Genomic DNA, 20,466 nt, shown 5'->3' on the forward strand with positions numbered 1-20,466 from the left:
GAGGGTTAGGAGGGGAGAAAAGTGCAACAATGAATGAATGGAAATCCAAAGTCTCTGTAAATTTTCATTGAAATTAATAATTTAAAAAAATTTTTTAAAAAAGAAATGCAAAGCAAGTACTAGAACCTTTGAAAATAGTACTATGTGCTGTAGGTAGCTAATTGTCCATGTAACTGCTTCTTTTGCCATGAGACCAGAAGAACTATACGGTGCCCAATTACCATTAGTGAACATTTTGGCCACTGATTCCCCAAAGAAGGGATAATGAAGAATGAAGAATAGTATTTAAAAGTCACATGGAATCCAGACTTTCTGAATCCATAGAGGCTGGATGACCCCCTGGAACTGTGCCTTGAAGTCTTTAAACTTGAAACAAAAAATATCCATAGACAACTTTTTAAAAATCACATAATAATTTCGTTTAACTAATGAAGATTATCGGCCTTGAGTATTGTGCTTTTCATAGGTCTGTCTATATGGGATAAAATTGGCAGCAATAACTCTGAACATTAAATTAGAAAGTAAAGGTTAGTGAGCTTATGTTTATAAGGAGGAATTATTTAGAAGAAAGAGGGTGAGAGGGAATTATACAACTCAATGGACACAGTCAATGTTACTGAAAACCTAAAAAAGACGTATGTGATAGGACTGAACTGTTTCTCCAGATCTCATAAGTTTCCATCTTTGGCAAGTACAGTTGTTGTTGTTGTTTGCCTTTGAGTTGAGCAAGACTCATAGCAACTCATGAATAAAAGGCCTGAAGCCCCTCTACAGCCATCAACACTTATTGAAAGTGGTTTTTTTTTTGTCTACTGCTCTATAATAGTGGAATATTTGCATTTCCTTTCCTGACAAGTTTCCACCTTACATAGAGTCTAGCTTTGATAGCTTTTACTGTCCATGTAGAAAGTACTGAATTGGTGCATGTGCTGCTCTGTGTATTATCAACAAGAACAAAAAGAAACTATAAAAAAAAGTTGCTGTTGCTATTATGTGCCACTGAGTTATCTTCAACTCATAGTGACCCTATGCACAATAGCTCTGAATCTTGACCTATCCTGAGCCAATCTCACTGTCTCCAACACACCTACCCTCATTACCCCCGTTACTGGGCCAATTCATCTCATCCAGGGTCTTCCTCTCCTGTGTTATCCCTCCACTCTTTCAAGGATGTCTTTCTCCAAGGACTGGTCCCTCCTGGCAACATGCCCAAAGTATGTGAGGCAAAGATTCAAAACACTTGCCTCCAAGGAGCAGCTTGGCTTCACCCTCTCCAAGACAGACCTATTTGTTCTCCTGGTGCTCCATGGTATGTTAATACTCCTCTCCAGCACCACAGCCCAAAAGCATCAATTATTCTTCTGTCATCCTTGGTCATTGTCCAGCTCTCTGATGCATAGCAAGTAATTGTGAAGACAATGGCCTGGATCAGGCACCCCTTAGTCTCTAGGCTGACATTACTGCTCTTTAGAACTCTGGAGAGGTCCCTGATAGAGGATTTTCCTAATACAATTCATCTTTTGATTTCATGACTGCTGATACCAAGTATGTTGATTGTGGATCTGAGCAAGCTGAAATTGTTAACAACCTCAATCTCTTTTTCATCTATCATGGTGCTGCCAGCTGGCCCAGTGGTGAGAATCTTTATTAGATTGTGTTTTTTGTTTTTTTATTAATTTTAATGAAAGTTTACAGAGACTTAGGGTTTCCAGTCATTCATTGTTTCATTTTTCTCCCTGCTCACCCCCTCTCCCTAATTCACTCTTCTCCTTTAAAAGAAAAACTCTTTCATAGTTATGCAATCCCTCCCCCCAAGTCCACTCCACTGTGCAGCCTTCACTCTGGACTTCTGTAATGACAAGAATACCCATTCATATACCCCTTTTAAACAGTTCTCTTCCTCATCTGTTTCAATGCAATATACACCATTCCTCCCCTCCTTCTCTGTCTTCCCTCAACTTCTATGTTAGTTCCGTTTTACAACAGTGGCCCTATGCAACATTTGTCCTTTTGTGACTGAGATATTTCACTCAGCATAATGTCCTCCAGGGTCATCCATTTTGCATAATATTTCATGAATTCCTTGTTTTTCAATGCAACATCGTATTCCATTGTGAATATACCAGAGCTTCTCCATCCATTGTTTGTTAATGGCACTTAGGTTGTTTCCAGCTCTCTGCTAGTGTGAACAAAGCTGCAATAAACATGGATGTGCATAGTGGGTTGTTTGTAGTTGTTGGGTGTTTTTTGTTTTGTTTTTTTTTTAATGAGCTTCAATCCGTATTGAAGATTTCAGTCCTTGACCTTCTGCAGGTCTGTCTATTGTTTGGCTGAACATCCCTGGAGTGCAAAGTGTTACGCTGGTAAGTGAAAGATCAGTAGTTCGAATCCACTATGTGCTCCGAGGGAGGAAGAAGGGCAGTTTCCTCCTATAAAGATCTACACTCTTAGAAACCCAATGGAGGATTCCGATGCCTTGGAAGGGCCTCCCAGGTAGTGAGTTTGTTTGGGTTTTTATTGTTTGAAGACCAAAAAAAAGATTGTTTTTCCAGTTCCCAGAATATCTTCTTTAGAAGCAAGGGTGAGACTTTTCCTTTCATACTTGTGCATGTAGTCAGGAGGGAGCAGTCCCTGAAGAAGGACATCATGCTGGGTGGAGTGGTGGTGGTGATGGTGGTGGTGGTTGTTGTTATGTGCCATCAAGTCTAACTGATCCACTGCTGACCCCGCCCCTTCCAAGCAGGTTTCCAGAGGCAGTGAATGGGAAGGAGACTGCCCATCCTTCTCCCAGCTGGTGAAGCAGAGGGTCAGAGAAACTGAGGAGGACGCTAAGTGAGAGGGACTGACGCAGTGGCCGTAACAGCGGGCGAGGACCGTGCGGCCAGGGCAGAGTCAGAGTCAGAGTCAGACCAGCTCAACAACACCTAACAACAACAGCATAACTGCTTCTGTATCAAAGAATAAAATGTCAAGGCTCATAGCTTGGCCAAGGCTGACGGCTTAAGTTGACCTTGCTAAAAAGAAAGGAAGGAAGGAAAGGAGGGAGGGAGGAAGAGAAAGCGGGAGAGAGATAGAGCAAGAGAGAACAAGAGAGAGCAAAAGAGTGAGAAAGAGAGAGAGAGAGAGAAAATTTTAAAAAAAAAAATACAAACCAAAAATCCAGTATTATGACAACTGATTGGCTTTTCCCTCAAGACCATGACCTTAATCCTCCAGTATGAGAGGCACTAGGCCCAGGAGCTGTGCCTGGGACACGTTGATGTTGCAGGTAAGGCAGCAGATGTCAGAGAGTTTAAGAACCTCCCAGGGACACACAGCTCACAGGTGGTGGTTCCGGGTACCAGGCCCTTGGCTGTGAGCGCACGTCAATATTCTCCTCCCTGCCCAGTGGTCTCGAGAGCCCGCTCAGCAAGGCCCAGCCCGGGCTGGACAGCAATCTCACCTCTCCTTGTACTTGAGAAAGACTTGGTAGAGGTTGGGAGCGCTGGAAGCGGCCAGGGCTTCCTTCATCTCCTTCAGGAAAAGCGTGTGCACTCGAAGCAGGTCCTGTTTGGAGAGAGGGGTGAGGGTTGAAGCCAGGGGGAGCAGGGCACAGCAAGCCAAGTGAGCGAGGGATCATTTAAAATCCACAGATGTCCCCCCAGAATATGTGCTGATCATTTGACCTCAAACCTGTGAAGAGAGTCCCTCAGTGGCCCAGACAGTTAACTGTCTGACCACTAACCAAAAGGTTGGCAGTTTGAACTCACCCACAAGTGCCCTGGAAGAAAGTCCTGGCAATCTGCTTCCAGGAAGGTCACAGCCTTGAAAACCTGACACACATGAGGTCGCCATGAACCATAACTGACTGGTATGGAGACTGGTTGACCAACAGGTGTAACCCCATTTGGGAATAGTGTTCTCTTTGAGGGGTTAACGAGGCCATGGGAATGGAGGACGTGTCTTAAACATTGCCGCACACTTAAATTGACAACTGTGCTCAGAAACATAATTTTTTTTTCAATTGTTTATGACTGCTATATGAAATTGAGCGTCAGTCGTATGTTTGGAAGTGAAAATTATTACGTTTTGTCACAGTTTTTCCATGAAAACTCTCAAAGGCGGAAATATTCCGAATTGTTAAACATGAAAAAATGCACAAAAAAAAAATATTATGTTCTCTGGAATGTTACATCCTTTTTTTTCCTATGCATTACTGAATAATTAACAAATAAATGCAATAGTACACTTCGTACAAATGATGTTCCTTTTTTTATTAATTAAAATGTGCAGGATGGCTATAGCTGTCATTTGCTTAAAGAAAGGAGTAGGGTAGATAGAGATGTGAGTGGGCACGCTGGACGGGGGGGAAGATGGATCACAGGTGAGGCCCATAAAGGAACCAAGGAACTCCAGGGTCACAGATGCCTGTCCCAAGAAAGCACAGTGAGGGCTTTCCTCTCAAAGACCAGCCTTGACAGCAGCGGTCAGGAAATCAAAAGACGTGCTGCACTTGGGAACTCCACTGTCAAGGACCTTTTTAAGATGTTAAAGAGTAAGGATGTCACTTTAAAGAGTAAGATGTGCCTGACCCAAGCCAAGGTGTTTTCATTTGCTTCACAAGCATCTGAAAGTAGGACAATGAATAAGGAAGACTGAAGAAAAATCAATGCCTTTGAATTGCAGTGTTGGTGAAGAGTACTGAATATACCACAGTCTGGCACAAAAAACAACCAAACAATTCTGTATGGGAGGAATGCAGCCACAGTGTGTCTTACAGGCACAGATCAGGAAACGTCACCTCACACAGTTTGAGCATGTTGTTAGGAAGGGCTTTTAGTTGTTCTGATTGTCGTCGAGTCGAGCACGACTCATGGTGACCCTATGAACAAAAGACCTGAAGCCTTTCAATAACTATTATCGTTTCTCAAAATTCATAGGCGTGTTTCCAGAGGCATGTTGTTTAGGAAGTGGATGCCACTCCTGCTGGTCCTTGGGAAAAGCATGATAATGAAAAGATTAGAGTCAGCTAAGGGCAGGACGTCCCTCAACAAGATCGATTGGCACAGCGACTGCAGCAATGGCCTTGAGCATGAGAACATGAGGATGGCACAGGATGACAAGGGTTCCCTCTGTTGTTCATAGGAACTCGAGGAGTCGTAGTCGACTCAATGGTCCCTAACTACAAGCTCTGAGAAGACAAATCTCTGTTCTCTAAAGCCATCCACTTGCGGTACTGCTGTTGTTACCAGATGCCGTCGAATACATTCTGCCCCCGGTGCCTCCACGTGTGTTCAGCAGAGCCATACTCTGTAGGTTTTCAGGGTTGTGATCTTTCAGAAGCAAAGGCTACTGACTGAAGCACCTCTTTCAGGTTTGAACCGCCAACCTTTCAACTAGTAGTTAGACACTTAACCGCTTGCATTAGCACCCAGGGATGTCAATGCTTGTGTTATAGTTCCTAAGAAACACCACCGGGGAGCACTGGTGGCCTTGTGACAAAAAGCTGCACTGCAATCCTGAAGGCACATGGTTCAAAGCCAGCTAGCTGCTCTGTGGGAGAAGGATAGGCGATCTCCTCCCATGCGATTAACTGCCTCTGAAAACCCACTGGAGGGTCAGCTGTGGGTTGGTTCTGACTCAACGGCACACAACAGCAAGAGACCATGCTATGCTGCTTAACTCCCAACCCAAGCAGGGCTTGCAGAAGACGGAGACAGGGACTGAGATCCAGGGGACTGAGGAGCAATGGGTAGGCTCACCTCAATGTTGATGAAGATGATCTCGATGTCTTGGGATCTAAGGAACCTCTGCAGGGGCTTCATGAAATGCTGCAGGGAGCAGAGAGAGGGATGAGAGAACAGGATATCCCTTACCTCCAGCCCAGCCCAAGGAATTATGACAAAGAAACAGAAAATGACAGAAAGAGACTAGAGATACATAGAAAGAAGGAAATGAAGATGGAGAAAGTCCATCAAAAACTTGGCCACAAATGTTCTCTGTAGTACTATTCACAATCACCAAAAAGAAACAACTCTCGATCAAAACAACTCAACTCTCCACCAAGAGGTGTCTAAATAAACAAAATGTGGCACATGAGTGAAATACCTCAGTCACAAAAGGACAAATACTGCATAGTGCCACTGTTGTAAAACAGGACTGACATCGGGGTTGAAGGAAGACAGAGAAGGAGGGGAGGAATGATATATACTGCATTGAAAGAGATGAGAGAGAGAACTGTTTGAATGAATGGAAATCCAAAATCCCTGTAAATTTTCATTTAAATTAATAATAATTTTAAAAAAGGAAAAAATGTGGCACAAACAAACAATGGACCACTGCTAAGCCATGAAAAAGGAAAGAAACACTGATATGGCACGCAGGGCCTTGGAAACGCTATGCTGGGTCCAAGAAGTCAGGTACATTGCATTGTTCCATTTACAAACAATCTCCACAAGACACAGAAACATGAAGTGGATTAGTGGTTACCTAAGGATTGGGAGGGAAGAGGAAAGAGCAGTCCTGCTAATATGGGCATAAGATTTCTTTAAGGGATGTTTGAAATATTCTGAAATTACATGGCATAATGTTTCCACTCTTGGCACCAGTAGCCAGGAAATAAAAAAACGTATTGCGATGGGAAAGTCTGTGGTTAGGGACCTCTCTAAAGTATTCAAGAGCAACAGTGTCTCTCTGGAGACTAAGGTCCGCCTGATACAGGCCATGGTTTTTGCAATCACTTGTTATGCATCAGAGAGTTGGACAATGACTAGGGAGGATAGAAGGAGAATTGATGCCTTTGAGCTGTGGTGCTGGAGAAGAGTATTGAATGTACCATGGACTGCCAAGAAAACAAACAGATTCATCGTAGAGAGGATTAAACCAGGCTGCTCCTTGGAGGCAAGGATTCTGGGGCTTCGTCTGACATACTTTGGACATGTTGTAAGGAGAGACAGGTCTTTAGAGAGGGACATCATGCTGGGTAGAGTGGAGGGACAGCGCAGGAGGGGAAGACCCTCTATGAGGTGGATTGATTCAGTGACTGGGGTACTCAGGATGGGTTTGTCAGAGGCAATGAGATTGGCACAGGATAGAGCAGGGTTTAGGGCTGTTGTACATAGGGTCGCTATGAGTCGCAAATGACTCGACAGCACATAATAAACAACAATGTTTCCACAAGACTTTGTGAGTAATTTCAAGACCATACTAAAATAAAAGAAGAAAAGAAAGTGCACTAAGTATGTTAAGTAGGTGAATTGGGTGGTATTTTAATTTTAATAGCTCAGTAAGGGGCTGTTTCCAGGCAGGGAAGATGAGCGGAACAGCTAGATTCTGCAAAGGTGTGTTTTCTGGTTTGGAGTTTAGACTTGGGTGTGGATTGATTTTTTTTTTTATTTCCATTTATTCATTGTTGCACTTTTGTTTCTGCCCACCTCTACCCTCCAGTTTGTTCTTCTCTTTGAAAAGTAAGAGAAAAATTATTTCATTGTTTTACAATCCCTCCCTTCAAGTCCACTCCACTATGCAGCCTTCGTTCTAGACTCCTGTCATGACAATAATACCTAATCACATATCCCTTTTAAACAGTTCTCTTCCTCATCTGTTTCAATGCAATATACATAATTTATCCCATCTTTCTCCGTCTCTTGCTTGCAATAGAGTATGAGCTGATTGGATTTGGCCTCGCCTTTAACAAGGCTTGGGTCTTGTTTTTGTGGATCTCCTGAATAAAACAGGCTTAGAAGCAGGAGTGGCATCCACTTCCAAAACAGCTTGCCTCTGGAAATTCTGTGAACTTGGAGAAAAGATGAAAGTTTTGCGTACAAGACTTTAGTCCATAGAGTCACTATGGGTTGTCTATGACTCTATGGCACTTAACAACAACATATCTCAATAAAGCTGTTGCAAAGGAGCCCTGGTGATGCAAATAATTGAGTGCTGGATTGCTGACTGAAAGGTGAAAGGTTCAAAGCCATCCAGTGGTTCTACCAGAAAAAGAACGTGTGATCCGACTCTGTAATGACTGATATTGTACGTCATTGCATCAATTCTGAGTCATCACAGTTCTACAGAGCAGAGACCTCCCTGTGGGGTTTCCTAGGCCAAAATCCTCACAGAGCAGGCTGCCAGCTCCTTTCTCCTGCAGTGGTCTGGTAGATTCGAAGTGCTGCTGGTGGATTCGAAATGCCAACCCTTTGGTTAACAGCCAAGGAATTCCTTTTCATAGAGGCAACAGCCTAGAAAATCCCACAGACAGTTTTACTCTATCCCCTGGGGCTGCTGGGAGTGGAAGTCCACTCAGTGGTATTTAACGACAGAGTTAAGTGACAGTGAAGAAAGAGGGAATGGATGGAGGAAAAAAAGAATAAACAGAGGTAAGGAGATGGGGAATGAGAGAGACAGGGAGGAGAGATAAGGAGATAAAAAGAAACAGACGAGAAAAGGGATAAACTCACGGAAAAACAGGCAGACAGACAGGAAGAGAGGAGTAAAGTCATGAAAACAAAGGACAGAAACAGAGATGAGGGAGACGCAGACACAAGAGAGCCAGACACGCAGGAGAGGAGAAAGGCAGAGCCCCGGGCACCCTGGAGACAGTGGGGCCCTCACGTGCCGAGGACGACCCCGACAGATGATGGACACAGACGCGGGGCGCCCAGCACCCACCTGCTGGATGGAGCCCAGCGTGTCCGTGTACTTGTCCTCCGTCTGCTGAATCTCACGCAGGCAGCAGCAACGCTTGTCATACTCCGTCATCTTGGGCTGGGGGCGGGAGGAGAGAAGCCAGTGATGGGAGGCCCTCCCTGCCCCCCTCCCGCCCAACCCCAGCCCACCCTCCAGGCCCCCCGTCCACACCGGCATGGCCACGGGCTCCGAGCGCATCAGATCCTCGTAGATCTCATCGCCCTCGGCCTCCTCGTTCTCCACACAGTCGTACAGGTCCTCGTCCTCCTCCACCGTGTCGCTGAAGGGCACCGAGTCAGGTCAGAATGGGGCCCCAGACCAGGGTCCCCTCAGAAGCCCCAAGATCAGGTCAGTGTTCCACTTCTCCCCCCTCCCCAAGACTTCCATAGCAGGGTTGTGCCCCCACAGACCCCCAGGTAGACCCTGTCTCCTCCGACTCTGAAGGGCAGAATGGTGACTGCTCAGATCCTCCGGACAAGATCGTGTTCCCTCAGTTCCCTGAGGAAGGGCCATGTCCCCTTTGACCACCAGGGCAGGTCCATGTCACCTCGGACTCACAGTGCGGGCCACATCTCCCCTCTCAGACCCACTGGACAAGACCATGTCTCTCCTTTCTAGACCCATATGACAGGGCCTGTCTCCCCCCTCAGACTCACAGGGTAAGGGCTGTATCTCCCTCAGACCCACAGAATAGAGCCTGTCTCCCCCTCAGACCCACAGGGCAGGGCCTGTCTTCCCCCTCAGACCCATAGAGTAGGTCCTGTCTCCCCCTCAGACCCACAGAGTAGATCCTGTCTCCCCCTCAGACCCACAGAGTAGGTCCTGTCTCCCCCTCAGACCCACAGGGTAGGGCTTGTCTCCCCCTCAGACCCACAAGGAAGGGCCTGTCTCCCCCCTCAGAACCACTGGACAAGACCATGTCTCTCCTTTCTAGACCCATATGACAGGGCCTGTCTCCCGCCTCAGACCCACAGAGTACAGCCCGTCTCCCCCTAAGATCCACAGGTCAGGATCTGTGTCCCTACTAAGACTTAGAGGATAGAGTCTGTCTCCCCTCCTCACACCCACAGGGCAGGAGCCTGTCTCCCCTCAGACCCATAGAGTAAGGACTGTTTCCCAACCAGACCCACAGAGTAGAGTCTGTCTCTCCCTCACACCCATTGGGTAGGGCCTGTCTCCCTCCTCAGAGCTGCTGGACAGGTACTGATCAAGCCCTGCCCCCACCAGCCTGACACTCACTCAATCTGGTCGGACAGGCCACTGTAGATGTCCTCGTCACCCACATTCTCCTCCTCGGTGGGGAAGGGCCTGGGGGAGCAAAAGGGTGTGAACCAGCAGCCTGGGGATCGGGTGGGAGTGAGGCTTCAGAGGGAGTCGGGTAGAATTGGTTCAGGTGATTACTCACACGATACCCCGGTTCTGGGCAATCGGGGTCCAGGACAGAGCAGACAGGGTGTAGATGACCTATGAGGTGACAAGAAAGTCCATGAGACAGGTGGGTCCCAGGCCTCCCAGAGCCTCAGTGGGATTCTCTCCTCCTTCCCACCCCCTCAGGCCAGCTCCTCATTAACTGAACCACCTCCACTTGCAGCTCAGTGTTCCACTGACCCCTCACCAGTCACTAGGGGGCAGTGATGAGAGACTGAGGGTCACAGGAGAACAGAAGGGACTTGAACCCTGGTCTGGGCCTCGGTCCTCTGTTCTTCCTGTCCCCAGACCTTAGCGAGCCCAAGGTAGACCTGACTGGAAATTCACTGAACCCCAATCACTGGGGCTTTCTGCACCCAACTCATAGGCAGCCCACCTTCCCGAAATCCTGCACATCGAAGAGGTCAAAGGCCTCAAAGAGGTCGCTCCGCTTGAGGCCAAACTTCTCATAGCAGGTGGATAAGAAGGTGCGTATATTCTTAAGGCACAAGAACTGCAGAGAGAGAGAAAAAGACTGAGTGTTGGGGGGTGACGGGACAAGGGAAGTATGGACTCCACACCTGGGTGGGGATTGGTGCGGAGAGGAAAAGAAGGTACAATCAGACTCTTCTGGTAAAGACCATGCTGCCTCTGAAGCTCGATCAAGCTGTACCTGAAGCTGTCCTATCTGTGAACTTCTTATTTCATTATTGAGATAAAATTCACCTAACATCAAATTAATTGCTAACTATTTTTAAAAAAACAACAAAACACCTAAACAACTGAGTGGTGCAAACAACTCTTTGGCTACTAACCCAAAGGCTGGCAGTTTGAATCTATCCCTAGGCACCTTGGAAAGAAGCCCTGGCTGTCTATTGTTGAAAAAAGACAGCCCGTGAAAACTGTAGAGCAGCTTTGCTCATCTGGGGTCGTTAGGAATCAGAATTTACTCCTCAGCAATGTGTTTGATTTAGAGGTTTGTTTGTTTTGGTTTGTTTTTTATTTTTTTTATTTTTGTGTGAGTGTACCATCAAATCAGATCTGACTGTTACAGGAGGAGATTGTCCCTCCTTCCCCGGCAGAGCATCTGGTGGATTCCAACCGTGCGCCTCTGGGATTGTAGTTGCAGCTCCTTGCCACTAGGCCACCAGAGCTCCCCATGATTTAGAGGTTTTAAACATTATAAACAGGTTGGTTCTACGGTTTTTAGTACGATCACAATGTGACACAACTACCACATCTATGCCCAAGACATTTCCATCACTCTAAAAATAATCCTGTCTGAAATAAAGTAATAATAATCGTGTCAGTATCGACAGTCGCTCCTCACCCTGCCTGCCCCTCCTGGCAACCACTGATCTGCTTTGTATCTCTGTGGATTTGCCTACATTCATCAACTGATGAATGAATAAACAAATGTGGTCCAGCCAGACAACAGTGCATTGTTGCAAGAGTGATAAATTCCGGATAGATACGTGTCAGCTTTGCATCTTTTCACCACACCTATTCAATCTGTGTGCTGTGTGCCGTAGAGTCAGAACTGACCCATAGCTGACCCTCCAGTGAGTTTTCAGAGGCAGTAATCGCACAGGAGGAGATTACCCATCCTTCTCCCAGGGAGCAGCTTGTGGCTTCGAGCCATGTGCCTTTGGGATTGCAGTGCAGTTTCATGCCACAAGAAGACTTGGCATTAACTGAAGAGACTCACTGCCTCCCTGTGATATGCAGATGGCACAAGCTTGCTTGCAGACAGTGAAAAGGACCGAAGCACTTACTGATGAAGATCAAAAAAGTACAGCCTTCGGTGTGGACGGCACCTCAAGATCAAAAATCCTCGTAGCTGGACCAATAAACACGTCATGATGGTCACTGTAGTTATTGGGTGCTGCTGTGTTCATGCCAACACACAGCCCCTCTCTAGCCAGCACATGGAAACCTGGCCCAATCCTCACAAAGTCTGCTGTATTTTAAGCCCCTTGTGCCGTCACCGTGTCAGTTCGTCTTGTTGTGGGCGTATCCTGTCACATGGAGTCACGAGGAGTCAAAATCAACTGAGTGGAAACTGACGATAACAACCTGATTCTGCTTACGTGACATCCCCCTGGACCCCTGAAGCCCTGCAATTTCGCAGCCCAATGGTTACTTTCACTATAACTCAGTTTGGTGGGGTTGTAGCGGAAACAATGAACACGGTAGCAGTGAGCCTCTGATGCTGTTCTTTGCTGCCGAGTCAATTCCAACTGAAGGAGACTCCACGCGGCAGAATATAGAACTGTGCTGCATTAAGTTTTCAAGGCTCTGAAGTGTGGGGAGAGGAGTGCCAGGCCTTTCTTCTGAGGCACCTCTGGATGAATTTAAATCGCTTAAACTTCTATGCCACCTGGGGTGGGGGCCCTCTGGCTTTTGGAATAGAGGCTCTGATAAAAGAAAGACCTCCTGCCCTCATCCTTACCCAGCATCAGCTCATCCAGCTGTCCCAGAGGACCAGTCCTCACTAAGTTCCCCAGCTCTAAGAAAGTCTGACACTCTCCCATCCACCAGCCTCCCCCGCGCGGGCGCGCACACACACACACACACAGCCTCTCCCGTGTCGCCGATGTTCTAGGTGACGTCCCAGTGTGGACCCAGAGTCCCAGAGCTGATGTTGATGTTGATTGTTGTCAGGCATCCTTGTGTGTCAGCTCCAGGTCACAGGGAGCCCCGTTCACAAGGAAACACGGCCTGGGCTGGCGCCGTTCTCACAACCCTAAGGCTTGAGGCCGCCATGGTTGCCACTGTGCCTGCCAGTCCAGCTCACTGAGAACATGCCCTGCTCCAAAGTCAGTCTATGACCCCGTTCACATGAAATCTCCAAACGATACAGACCCATACAGTGAAGCGTCCACTCTAGTCGTCCTTGCTGAAAGCTGTGACACAGCCCAAGGGCTCCTCAAAGCGAGAATGGACAAACTGGTGCATCCACAAAAGGACCGTGGTGGCTCGGTGGCCAGATTCTTGCCTTCCATACGGGAGGACCTGGGTTCACGTCCTGTCTCCCCCCCTCAGCCCAATGTACTTCATGCCCAGCCCACACCCACTTGTCAGCAGAGGCTTGCATATTGCGAAGATAGGAGCAAAAGCCTGCTGATCAACTTCCAAAACTCAGCCAGCGAAAACCCAATAGATCAGAATGGTCCGATCAAAGGGACGGTCCAGGACTGGGCAGTACTTTATTCTCCACGTCCATGGTCACCAGGAGACAGGGGCTGACCTCACAACTGTTAACAACAGCCATTCAACCTTGTACTGAAGGTCTCGCCTCAAAAGCATCAAGATAAGACCTAAACATGAAAAAAAGCAAAAAGGAAACACAACAGTTGTTTCTGCAGAAGGCGTGGTTGCAAACACAGAAAGCTCCCAAACAATATTCAGGAAAATTTCTAGGATGACTAAAACAATTTCTCAATATCGCTTGATATAACGTTAATATATGTTATTAATGCAGCACCCCCAGCACGTCAGTATACAAGCACACTATGATCAGTCAGGAAATGTTACGTTAAAAAAAAAAAATATAAGAGATAACATTGGTGAAATCCTAGAATTAGCAGACCTAACCTGTAACGATAGAAATCAGAGCAGTGGTTGCTTGTGGGGTGGGGTGGTGAAGATCAAATCAGCAGGCCCAAGCACTAGCTGAGATACTCTGGCTTGATACGGGACTGTGTCATAAACACATGAACTGATTGAACAAATGCACCGTTTCAGCCTCATCGGCTGCTTGTCAGGCTGTAAAATGACACAGTCACCATGAAGAACAGTTTGTCGGTTCCTTAAAAACTGAACTGAACCCATGTTTACCGCGGCTTTGTTCACAATAGCAAAGAGTTGGAAACAACCTAAATGCCCATCAATAAATGAATGGATGGAGAAGCTGTGGTATATTCACACAATGGAATAGTACGCTGCATTGAAAAACAAGGAACTCATGCAATATTATTCAAAATGGGTGACCCTGGAGGACATATGCTGACTGAAATATCTCGGTCACAAAAGGACAAATACTGTATAGTGCTACTGTTGTAAAACGGGGCTGACATCAGGGTTGGGAGGAGACTGAGAAAGACGGGATAAATAATGTAGACTGCATTGAAACAGATGAAAGAGAGAACTATTTAAAAGGGATATATGATTAGGTATTATTGTCATGACAGGAGTCCAGAACGAAGGCTGCATAGCGGAGTGGACCTGGGGGGAGGGACTGTAAAACAATGAAAGAATTTTTTCTTTTACTTTTCAAAGAGAAGAGTGAAGGTGGGGGGCAGGGTGAAAAGTGCAACAGTGAATGAATGGAAATCCAAAATCTAAATTTTAATCCAAATTAATAATAATAATAATAATAATAATAATAATTTTTTTAAAAAACTGAACAGAGAACTGCCACATGGCCCATTGTTTCTGAGTCGGGACCGACCCACAGCTGAACCTCCAGTGGATTTTCAGAGGCAGGAAATCACACAGGAGGAGATTACCCATCTTTTCTCCCAGAGAGTAGCTTGTGGATTCAAACCATGTGCCTTTGGGTGGGCAGCACAACTCCTTACCACTAAGCCACCAGAGCTCCATAAGGTGCTACTGCTGTTGTTTGGTGCCCTTGAGTTGAGTGTAACCCATAGCGACCCTATTTATGAACAACAGATCTGAACCCTGTCCTACGCCATGCCATCCTGACCATCTCTAACACACTCAAGCTCATTGCTACAGTCACTGTATCAATCCCATCAGGTAAGAGTCTTCTTTTCTTTTGCAGACCCTCCACTTCCCCAAGCACAATGTCCCTGTCCAAAGAATAGCCTCTCCCAGCAACATGCCTGAAGTATGGAAGACAAAGTCTTATGACCTAAGCCATATTGTGGTTGCTGCTGTTGTTGTTGTTGTTGTTGTTGTTAGGTGCTGTCGAGTCACCTGGGACTCATAGCGACCCTGTGGACAACAGCCCTAAACCCTGCTCTATCCTGTGCCAATCGCACTGTCTCCGACACCGCCACCCCCCATTATCCCAGTCAATGGCTCAATCCATCTCATTCAGGGTCTTCCTCTCCTGCCCTGTCCCTCCGCTCTCCCAAGCATGACGTCCCTCTCCAAGGATTGGTCCCTCCTCGCAACATGCCCAAAGTATGTCAGACAAAGCTTCAGAATCCTTGCTTCCAAACAGCAGCCTGGTTTAACTCTCTGTAGGATGAACCTGTTCGTTTTCTTAGCAGTCCATGGTACCCTCAGTACTCTTCTCCAGCACCACAGCTCAAAGGTGTCAATTTTCCTTTTATCCTCCCTAATCATTGTCCAGCTCTCTGACACATAGCAAGTGATTACAACGACCATGGACTGTATCAGACACACCTTAGTCTCCAGAGTGACACCATTGCTCTTCAGTATTTTGGAGAGGTCTCTAACAGTAGACTTTCCCATCACAATATGTCTTTTGATTTCCTGGCTGCTGATACCAGGAGTATTGACTGTGGAGCCAAGCAAACTAAAGCTGTTAACAGTCTCAATCTCTTCACCATCCATCATGATGTTGCCAGTTGGCCCAGTGGTGAGAATCTTGTTTTCTTGATATTGAACCTCAATCCATATTGAAGGCTGCACTCCTTGACCTTCTGCAGCAAGCGCTTCAGGTCCTCCTCAGTTTCAGCAAGCAGGGTTATGTCATCTGCATAACGCAGATAGTTGATGAGTCTACCTCCAATCCTGATGCCACATTTCTCATACAGCACAGATTATGTCTGAAGTATAATCCCGGATAATCTGTTCTGTATACAGATCGAAAAGGTATGGAGATAGAACACATACCTGGCGTACACCCATCCCTGGCATACATCCTTCCCTATTTTGAACCATGCAGTGTTTCCTTGCTCTGTTCTGACGACCGTCTCCTGGTCCATGTATAGGTTTCCCATTAGCACGATCAAGTGCTCTGGGATTCCCATTCTTCTCAGAGTCAGCCACAGTTTGTCCAATCCTAGACATACACCCAGAAAAAGTGAAGGTAGGAACAGCAAGTAGAAATCTATGTACCAGCATTCACTACAGCACAATCCCCCAAAGCTAGAAACAAGTGGAAAGTCCATCCCAGCAGAGAAGCACAGCGTGGCCCGTACACACAGTGGACAATCAATCGCATTGCCCTCAAGACTGAGCCAGCTCCTAGTTGACCCACCAGCAAGTTGTCAGAAGCTGTGTATCACGTGGGAGGAGACTTCTATTTTTGTCCCTCGGGGCTCCTGGTGGATTTGAACCACCAGAGAGGTACCATCTCCCTACAGACTACAGTACCAGAGCCTCTGTAATGGAACGGTACTTAGGCACAAAGAGGAATAAAACCCTAATACACGTCACATCCTAATACACGCAGATGAGAATCAAAGGCACCATGCAGAGAGAAATAACCCAGACGCCGAAGGGCAGATACTGTGTGAGCGCTCGTCTAAGAAATAAGCAAGTACACGCAAACCGAGGGGGTCCGTGTGGCTGCCAGGGGTGAGAAGGGGAGGGAGGAAAGGGGAAGTCGTGCTCAGAGGGCACCGGGTTTGTGTCAGATGTGATGGCATGGTGTGGACAAAGGGCAGAGGGCATCTTGCACAACTTGCAGGATGAAATCAGTGTTACTAAACTGTGTGTGTAGAAACTGTTGAGATGGCGTAGGTTTGTGGTGCATCTTTTCTCTACTGTAAAAATAAAAGGAAATTTGGCATCTCATTAAAGGGAAATTTCACTTCAATTTTACAAAGATACCACTTACCATTTTTGAAAAGTGCCAATGTTTTTTAAAATTTTCCTTTTTTTTTAATTCTGGAAATAACTTGCAAATATAACACAAAGAAGTGCAAATCATTGTAGAGAAATTACTAAAAACATGGAAGATTATCTAAATGTTGTTGTTGTTGTTGTTGTTGTTATTTGACGTTTGAATTACACTGCAACTCATAGTGACCCTACGTACGATAGCCCTAAACCCTGCTCTATCCTGTGCCAATCTCATTTTCCCCAACACACCTATTCCCATTTCCCCAACCACTGAATTAATCCATCTCATCAAGGGTCTCCCTCTCCTGTACTGTCCCTCCACCCTCCCAAGCCTGACATCCCCCTCAAAGGACTGGTCCCACCTTGCAACATGTCCAAAGTATGTCAGATGAATCTTCAGAATCTTTGCTTCCAAGGATTTGGAAGATGTTTTCACCATCTTCAGGACAAAATTGTTCATATCAGACAAATCTTCAGAATCCTTCCTTCCAAGGAGCAGCCTGGTTTCACCATCTTCAGGACAAACCTGTTCATTTTCTTAGCAGTCCATGGGATGTTCAACACTCTTCTCCAACACTACAGCTCAAAGACATCAATTGAATGATGCAAAATCTAAACCATTTCTTGAAGAAGAAAGCTCATTATTCTGAAAATTGTAACTCCCTCTAAACTTGATTTAGGGATTCAATGCAATAACAGCTAAAATTTCCAAAGAGTTTTTTGAAATGGCATACCGTATCCTAAAATGTATATGGAAAAGCACAGGGTCACAGACCGCCAACTCAGTCCCACAGAAGACAAAGAAACAGTCTTGGGAAAAGTGCATCCAGGGTGCATCTTAGAGGTAAGGACGGTGAAACCTCATATTGTTACTCAAGGAAGAATATAGCAGTTGCCCCACCCCACCACCCCCAAGCTTGATGACTTCCTGAGAAACCTGATAACACCTCAGCTGGTCATATCAAAGACCAGACAAAGGATCCTGATAAGAATCTGAGCTTGATTAAAAATAGCTAAAACCTAACTTAATTAATACCCTGAATTCTGAGGAATTCCATCTTAGTCCTGCCCAGGACCCCTATAAGAAGGAATCCCTCCAAAACTGCCTGTGTGCCATTTCTATCCTGTCTGCGTGCTGTGTGGCCGAGTCACTTGGTGTCCCTCTCAGACCATGTAATAAAAGGCCTGTTCATTTCTTGGGACCAAGAAAAAAGGCCTGTTCCTTTCTTTCTTTCTTTCTCTCCCTTGCGCCCACATGTTCTTTTTCTAACAGTTACCAATTCTTGGAAAGGGCCATCACACTTAGGAAGGTGGAGGGTCAGAGAAAGAGAGGAAGACCCTCAATGAAATGGAGTGACATGGTGACAGCAACAGTGGGCTTATGCGCTGTAGAGGCTGCGAGGAGGAGGAGGAGGAGAAGGAGGAGGAGAGTGCAGGGTCACAGATCCTCCCCGTGGCCCTGGGGGTTGCTGTGAGCGGAAGTCATCTCAACAGCACAGAACAGCAGCAGCTTGCCCCACCAGACAGCAGGCTCGAGCACGAAGCCACAGTTATTAAGGCTGTGTGGTTAAGGAGCGAGGGAGCCTGGTGACACCATGGTTAACCACTCAGCTGCTAACCAAAGTCGAGGAGCTAGAACCCATCAGCCACTCTGCGGGAGAAAGATGTGGCAACCTGGTTCCGCCAAGATCGCAGCCTTGAGAAACCGACGGAGCCTCCTGCTCTGTCCTCGGGGCCACCGGGAGCTGAAATGGACAAGATAGGAGCGAGGATGGAGGCTTTGCTAGCCGGTATCCAAGATGCCCCCTGTGACCGCTGCCCTCCCCCCCATCACCCCACTTCTAATACTCTTCCATGTTGAATAAACAGTGTGTGCTCAACAGAATTAGTGTGAGAAATGAAAGGGCTGGGTGCTGGCTTTGTTGTTTTGAAGCTCCTAAATCTCAACGGGCCTGGGTGGTGCAAACAGTTAAGTATTTCCCTATTAACTGAAAGGTAAACAGCTCAAAACTGTTAGAAAAAAAGAGTCAAGAACGGCATGAGGGCAGACAAGGGGCGTTTCCTTTTTTTAATTTTTTTTTTTATTTTAATGAAAGTTTACAGAGACTTGGGATTTCCATTCATTCATTGTTGCACACTTTCCTCCCTGCCCACCCCTTCTCCCAAGTTCGCTTTTCTCTTTGAAAATTAAAAAAAAAGGCCTTGTTCTGCCCATGAAATGCCCCTCAAAGAAATCTAAAAACACGTCTGAAATTTCAAGAGTATTTATTATATTATTTCCACGTGTGGAGACTTTTTCCCTCCTCAGGAAGGTGGTGAAGGAAAAAAGCCCTGAGTTTCCCCTCCCACTTGCTTTTATAGCTGTTTTGAGTGTCCCTGTTAGGGCAGGGGGATTGTGATCATGGTTGGTGGGCTGGGGAATTAGTCATTTGGGTTGACTTTTGACAGGCTGGCTACTTTGCCCACCTTTACTCCTTCTGTGTCACGTAGACACTAGTTAATCCCTTACTTTTCAAGGACAGACAAGGCTTTACCCTGGGCACTCGTGTTTGCCATAAGTTAAGAATTTTTATGGCCTGCTTCTGCCTCTAGCATTAATGGGGGTTTATAAAAAATGGGGTTTCTGCTGTCCCTTCAGTCTTTCATTGTTATACAATCCACTTCACCTCAGTTCACTCCACTGTGCAGTTTTCATTCTGGACTCTTGTCATGACAATAATATCTAATCATATATTCCTCCTAAACAGTTTTCTCCCTCATCTGTTTCAATGTAATACACATTTTTTATTCCTTCTTAGCTTCCCCCGCAATGTCACCCCGCTGTCAGTCCCACTTTACAACAGTGGCACTATGCAGTATTTGTCCTATTGTGAATGAGATATTTCCTTTTATAGATATTTTAGGAAGGACTAGGAAAGATGGTATTTTGCCTGGAATTTGGGGTGGAGGTCCTGTTAATTAACATGGGTGTGGGCTTTTGTGATCAGGCCCAGAGCCTTATTAGGATCTGGTCTCTGGTTCTGGTCTCTGCTCTGGTCACCTTAGACATACATCATCAGGATCACTCTACCTCAAGGAGTGATCCTGCCTGGGGGGCAACTCTGAGATTATTCCTCCAAACACCACCCAGAGATACCTCAGAAGAAAGGGCTGGCAATCTGCTTCTAAAAGCCCTGAAAATCTATGACATTTGCTCTGCATGGGAGGGGTGATAGGAGTGGGAATTGTTCAAAGGCAAAAGCCACAATTTTAACATTAACTCCATTCACGTTAGCTCCTCCGGGCGAGTTCACACGAGTTAAGAAACAAGCACACACAACTTGGGCCTCTCACTAGAAGTTGCTGGGTGAATGAATGCCCATTTGACAGATGAAACACTGAAGCTCAAATAAGCCCTGCCCTAGGCACAGAAATTTTCTGACTCCAACTCCTTGCACACTGCATGGTTCAAAATTGGGAAGGGCGTACGCCAGGGATGCATCCTATCTCCATGCCTTTTCAACCTGTATGTAGAACAGATTATCAGGGAGGCTGGGCTCTACGAGGAGAAATGTGGGGTCAAGATCGGTGGACGATTTCTCAACAATCTGTGTTATGCAGATGACACAA

General features: G+C 46.3%; 1 protein-coding gene across 3 annotated transcripts in view; it reads right to left on the minus strand.

Moving 5' to 3' along the window:
- Window positions 1-20,466, minus strand: part of VAV1 (vav 1 guanine nucleotide exchange factor) — a 140,790-nt gene that overhangs the window by 62,988 nt on the left and 57,336 nt on the right. For 2 of the 3 annotated variants that reach the window (XM_006896347.1, XM_006896346.1), the window contains exons 2-8: window positions 10,469-10,585; window positions 10,070-10,128; window positions 9,904-9,972; window positions 8,836-8,944; window positions 8,647-8,742; window positions 5,742-5,810; window positions 3,443-3,546 (exon numbers count right to left, since the gene is read on the minus strand). In XM_006896347.1, the coding sequence (XP_006896409.1) occupies window positions 3,443-3,546; window positions 5,742-5,810; window positions 8,647-8,742; window positions 8,836-8,944; window positions 9,904-9,972; window positions 10,070-10,128; window positions 10,469-10,585 (623 nt within the window). The remainder of the gene's footprint in view (window positions 1-3,442; window positions 3,547-5,741; window positions 5,811-8,646; window positions 8,743-8,835; window positions 8,945-9,903; window positions 9,973-10,069; window positions 10,129-10,468; window positions 10,586-20,466) is intronic. The other variant, XM_006896348.1, reaches the window with a different exon arrangement.

This window comes from Elephantulus edwardii, unplaced genomic scaffold, assembly GCF_000299155.1.
Source record: "Elephantulus edwardii isolate Elephantulus edwardi_28Jun2011 unplaced genomic scaffold, EleEdw1.0 scaffold00185, whole genome shotgun sequence".
Lineage (NCBI taxonomy): Eukaryota > Metazoa > Chordata > Mammalia > Macroscelidea > Macroscelididae > Elephantulus > Elephantulus edwardii.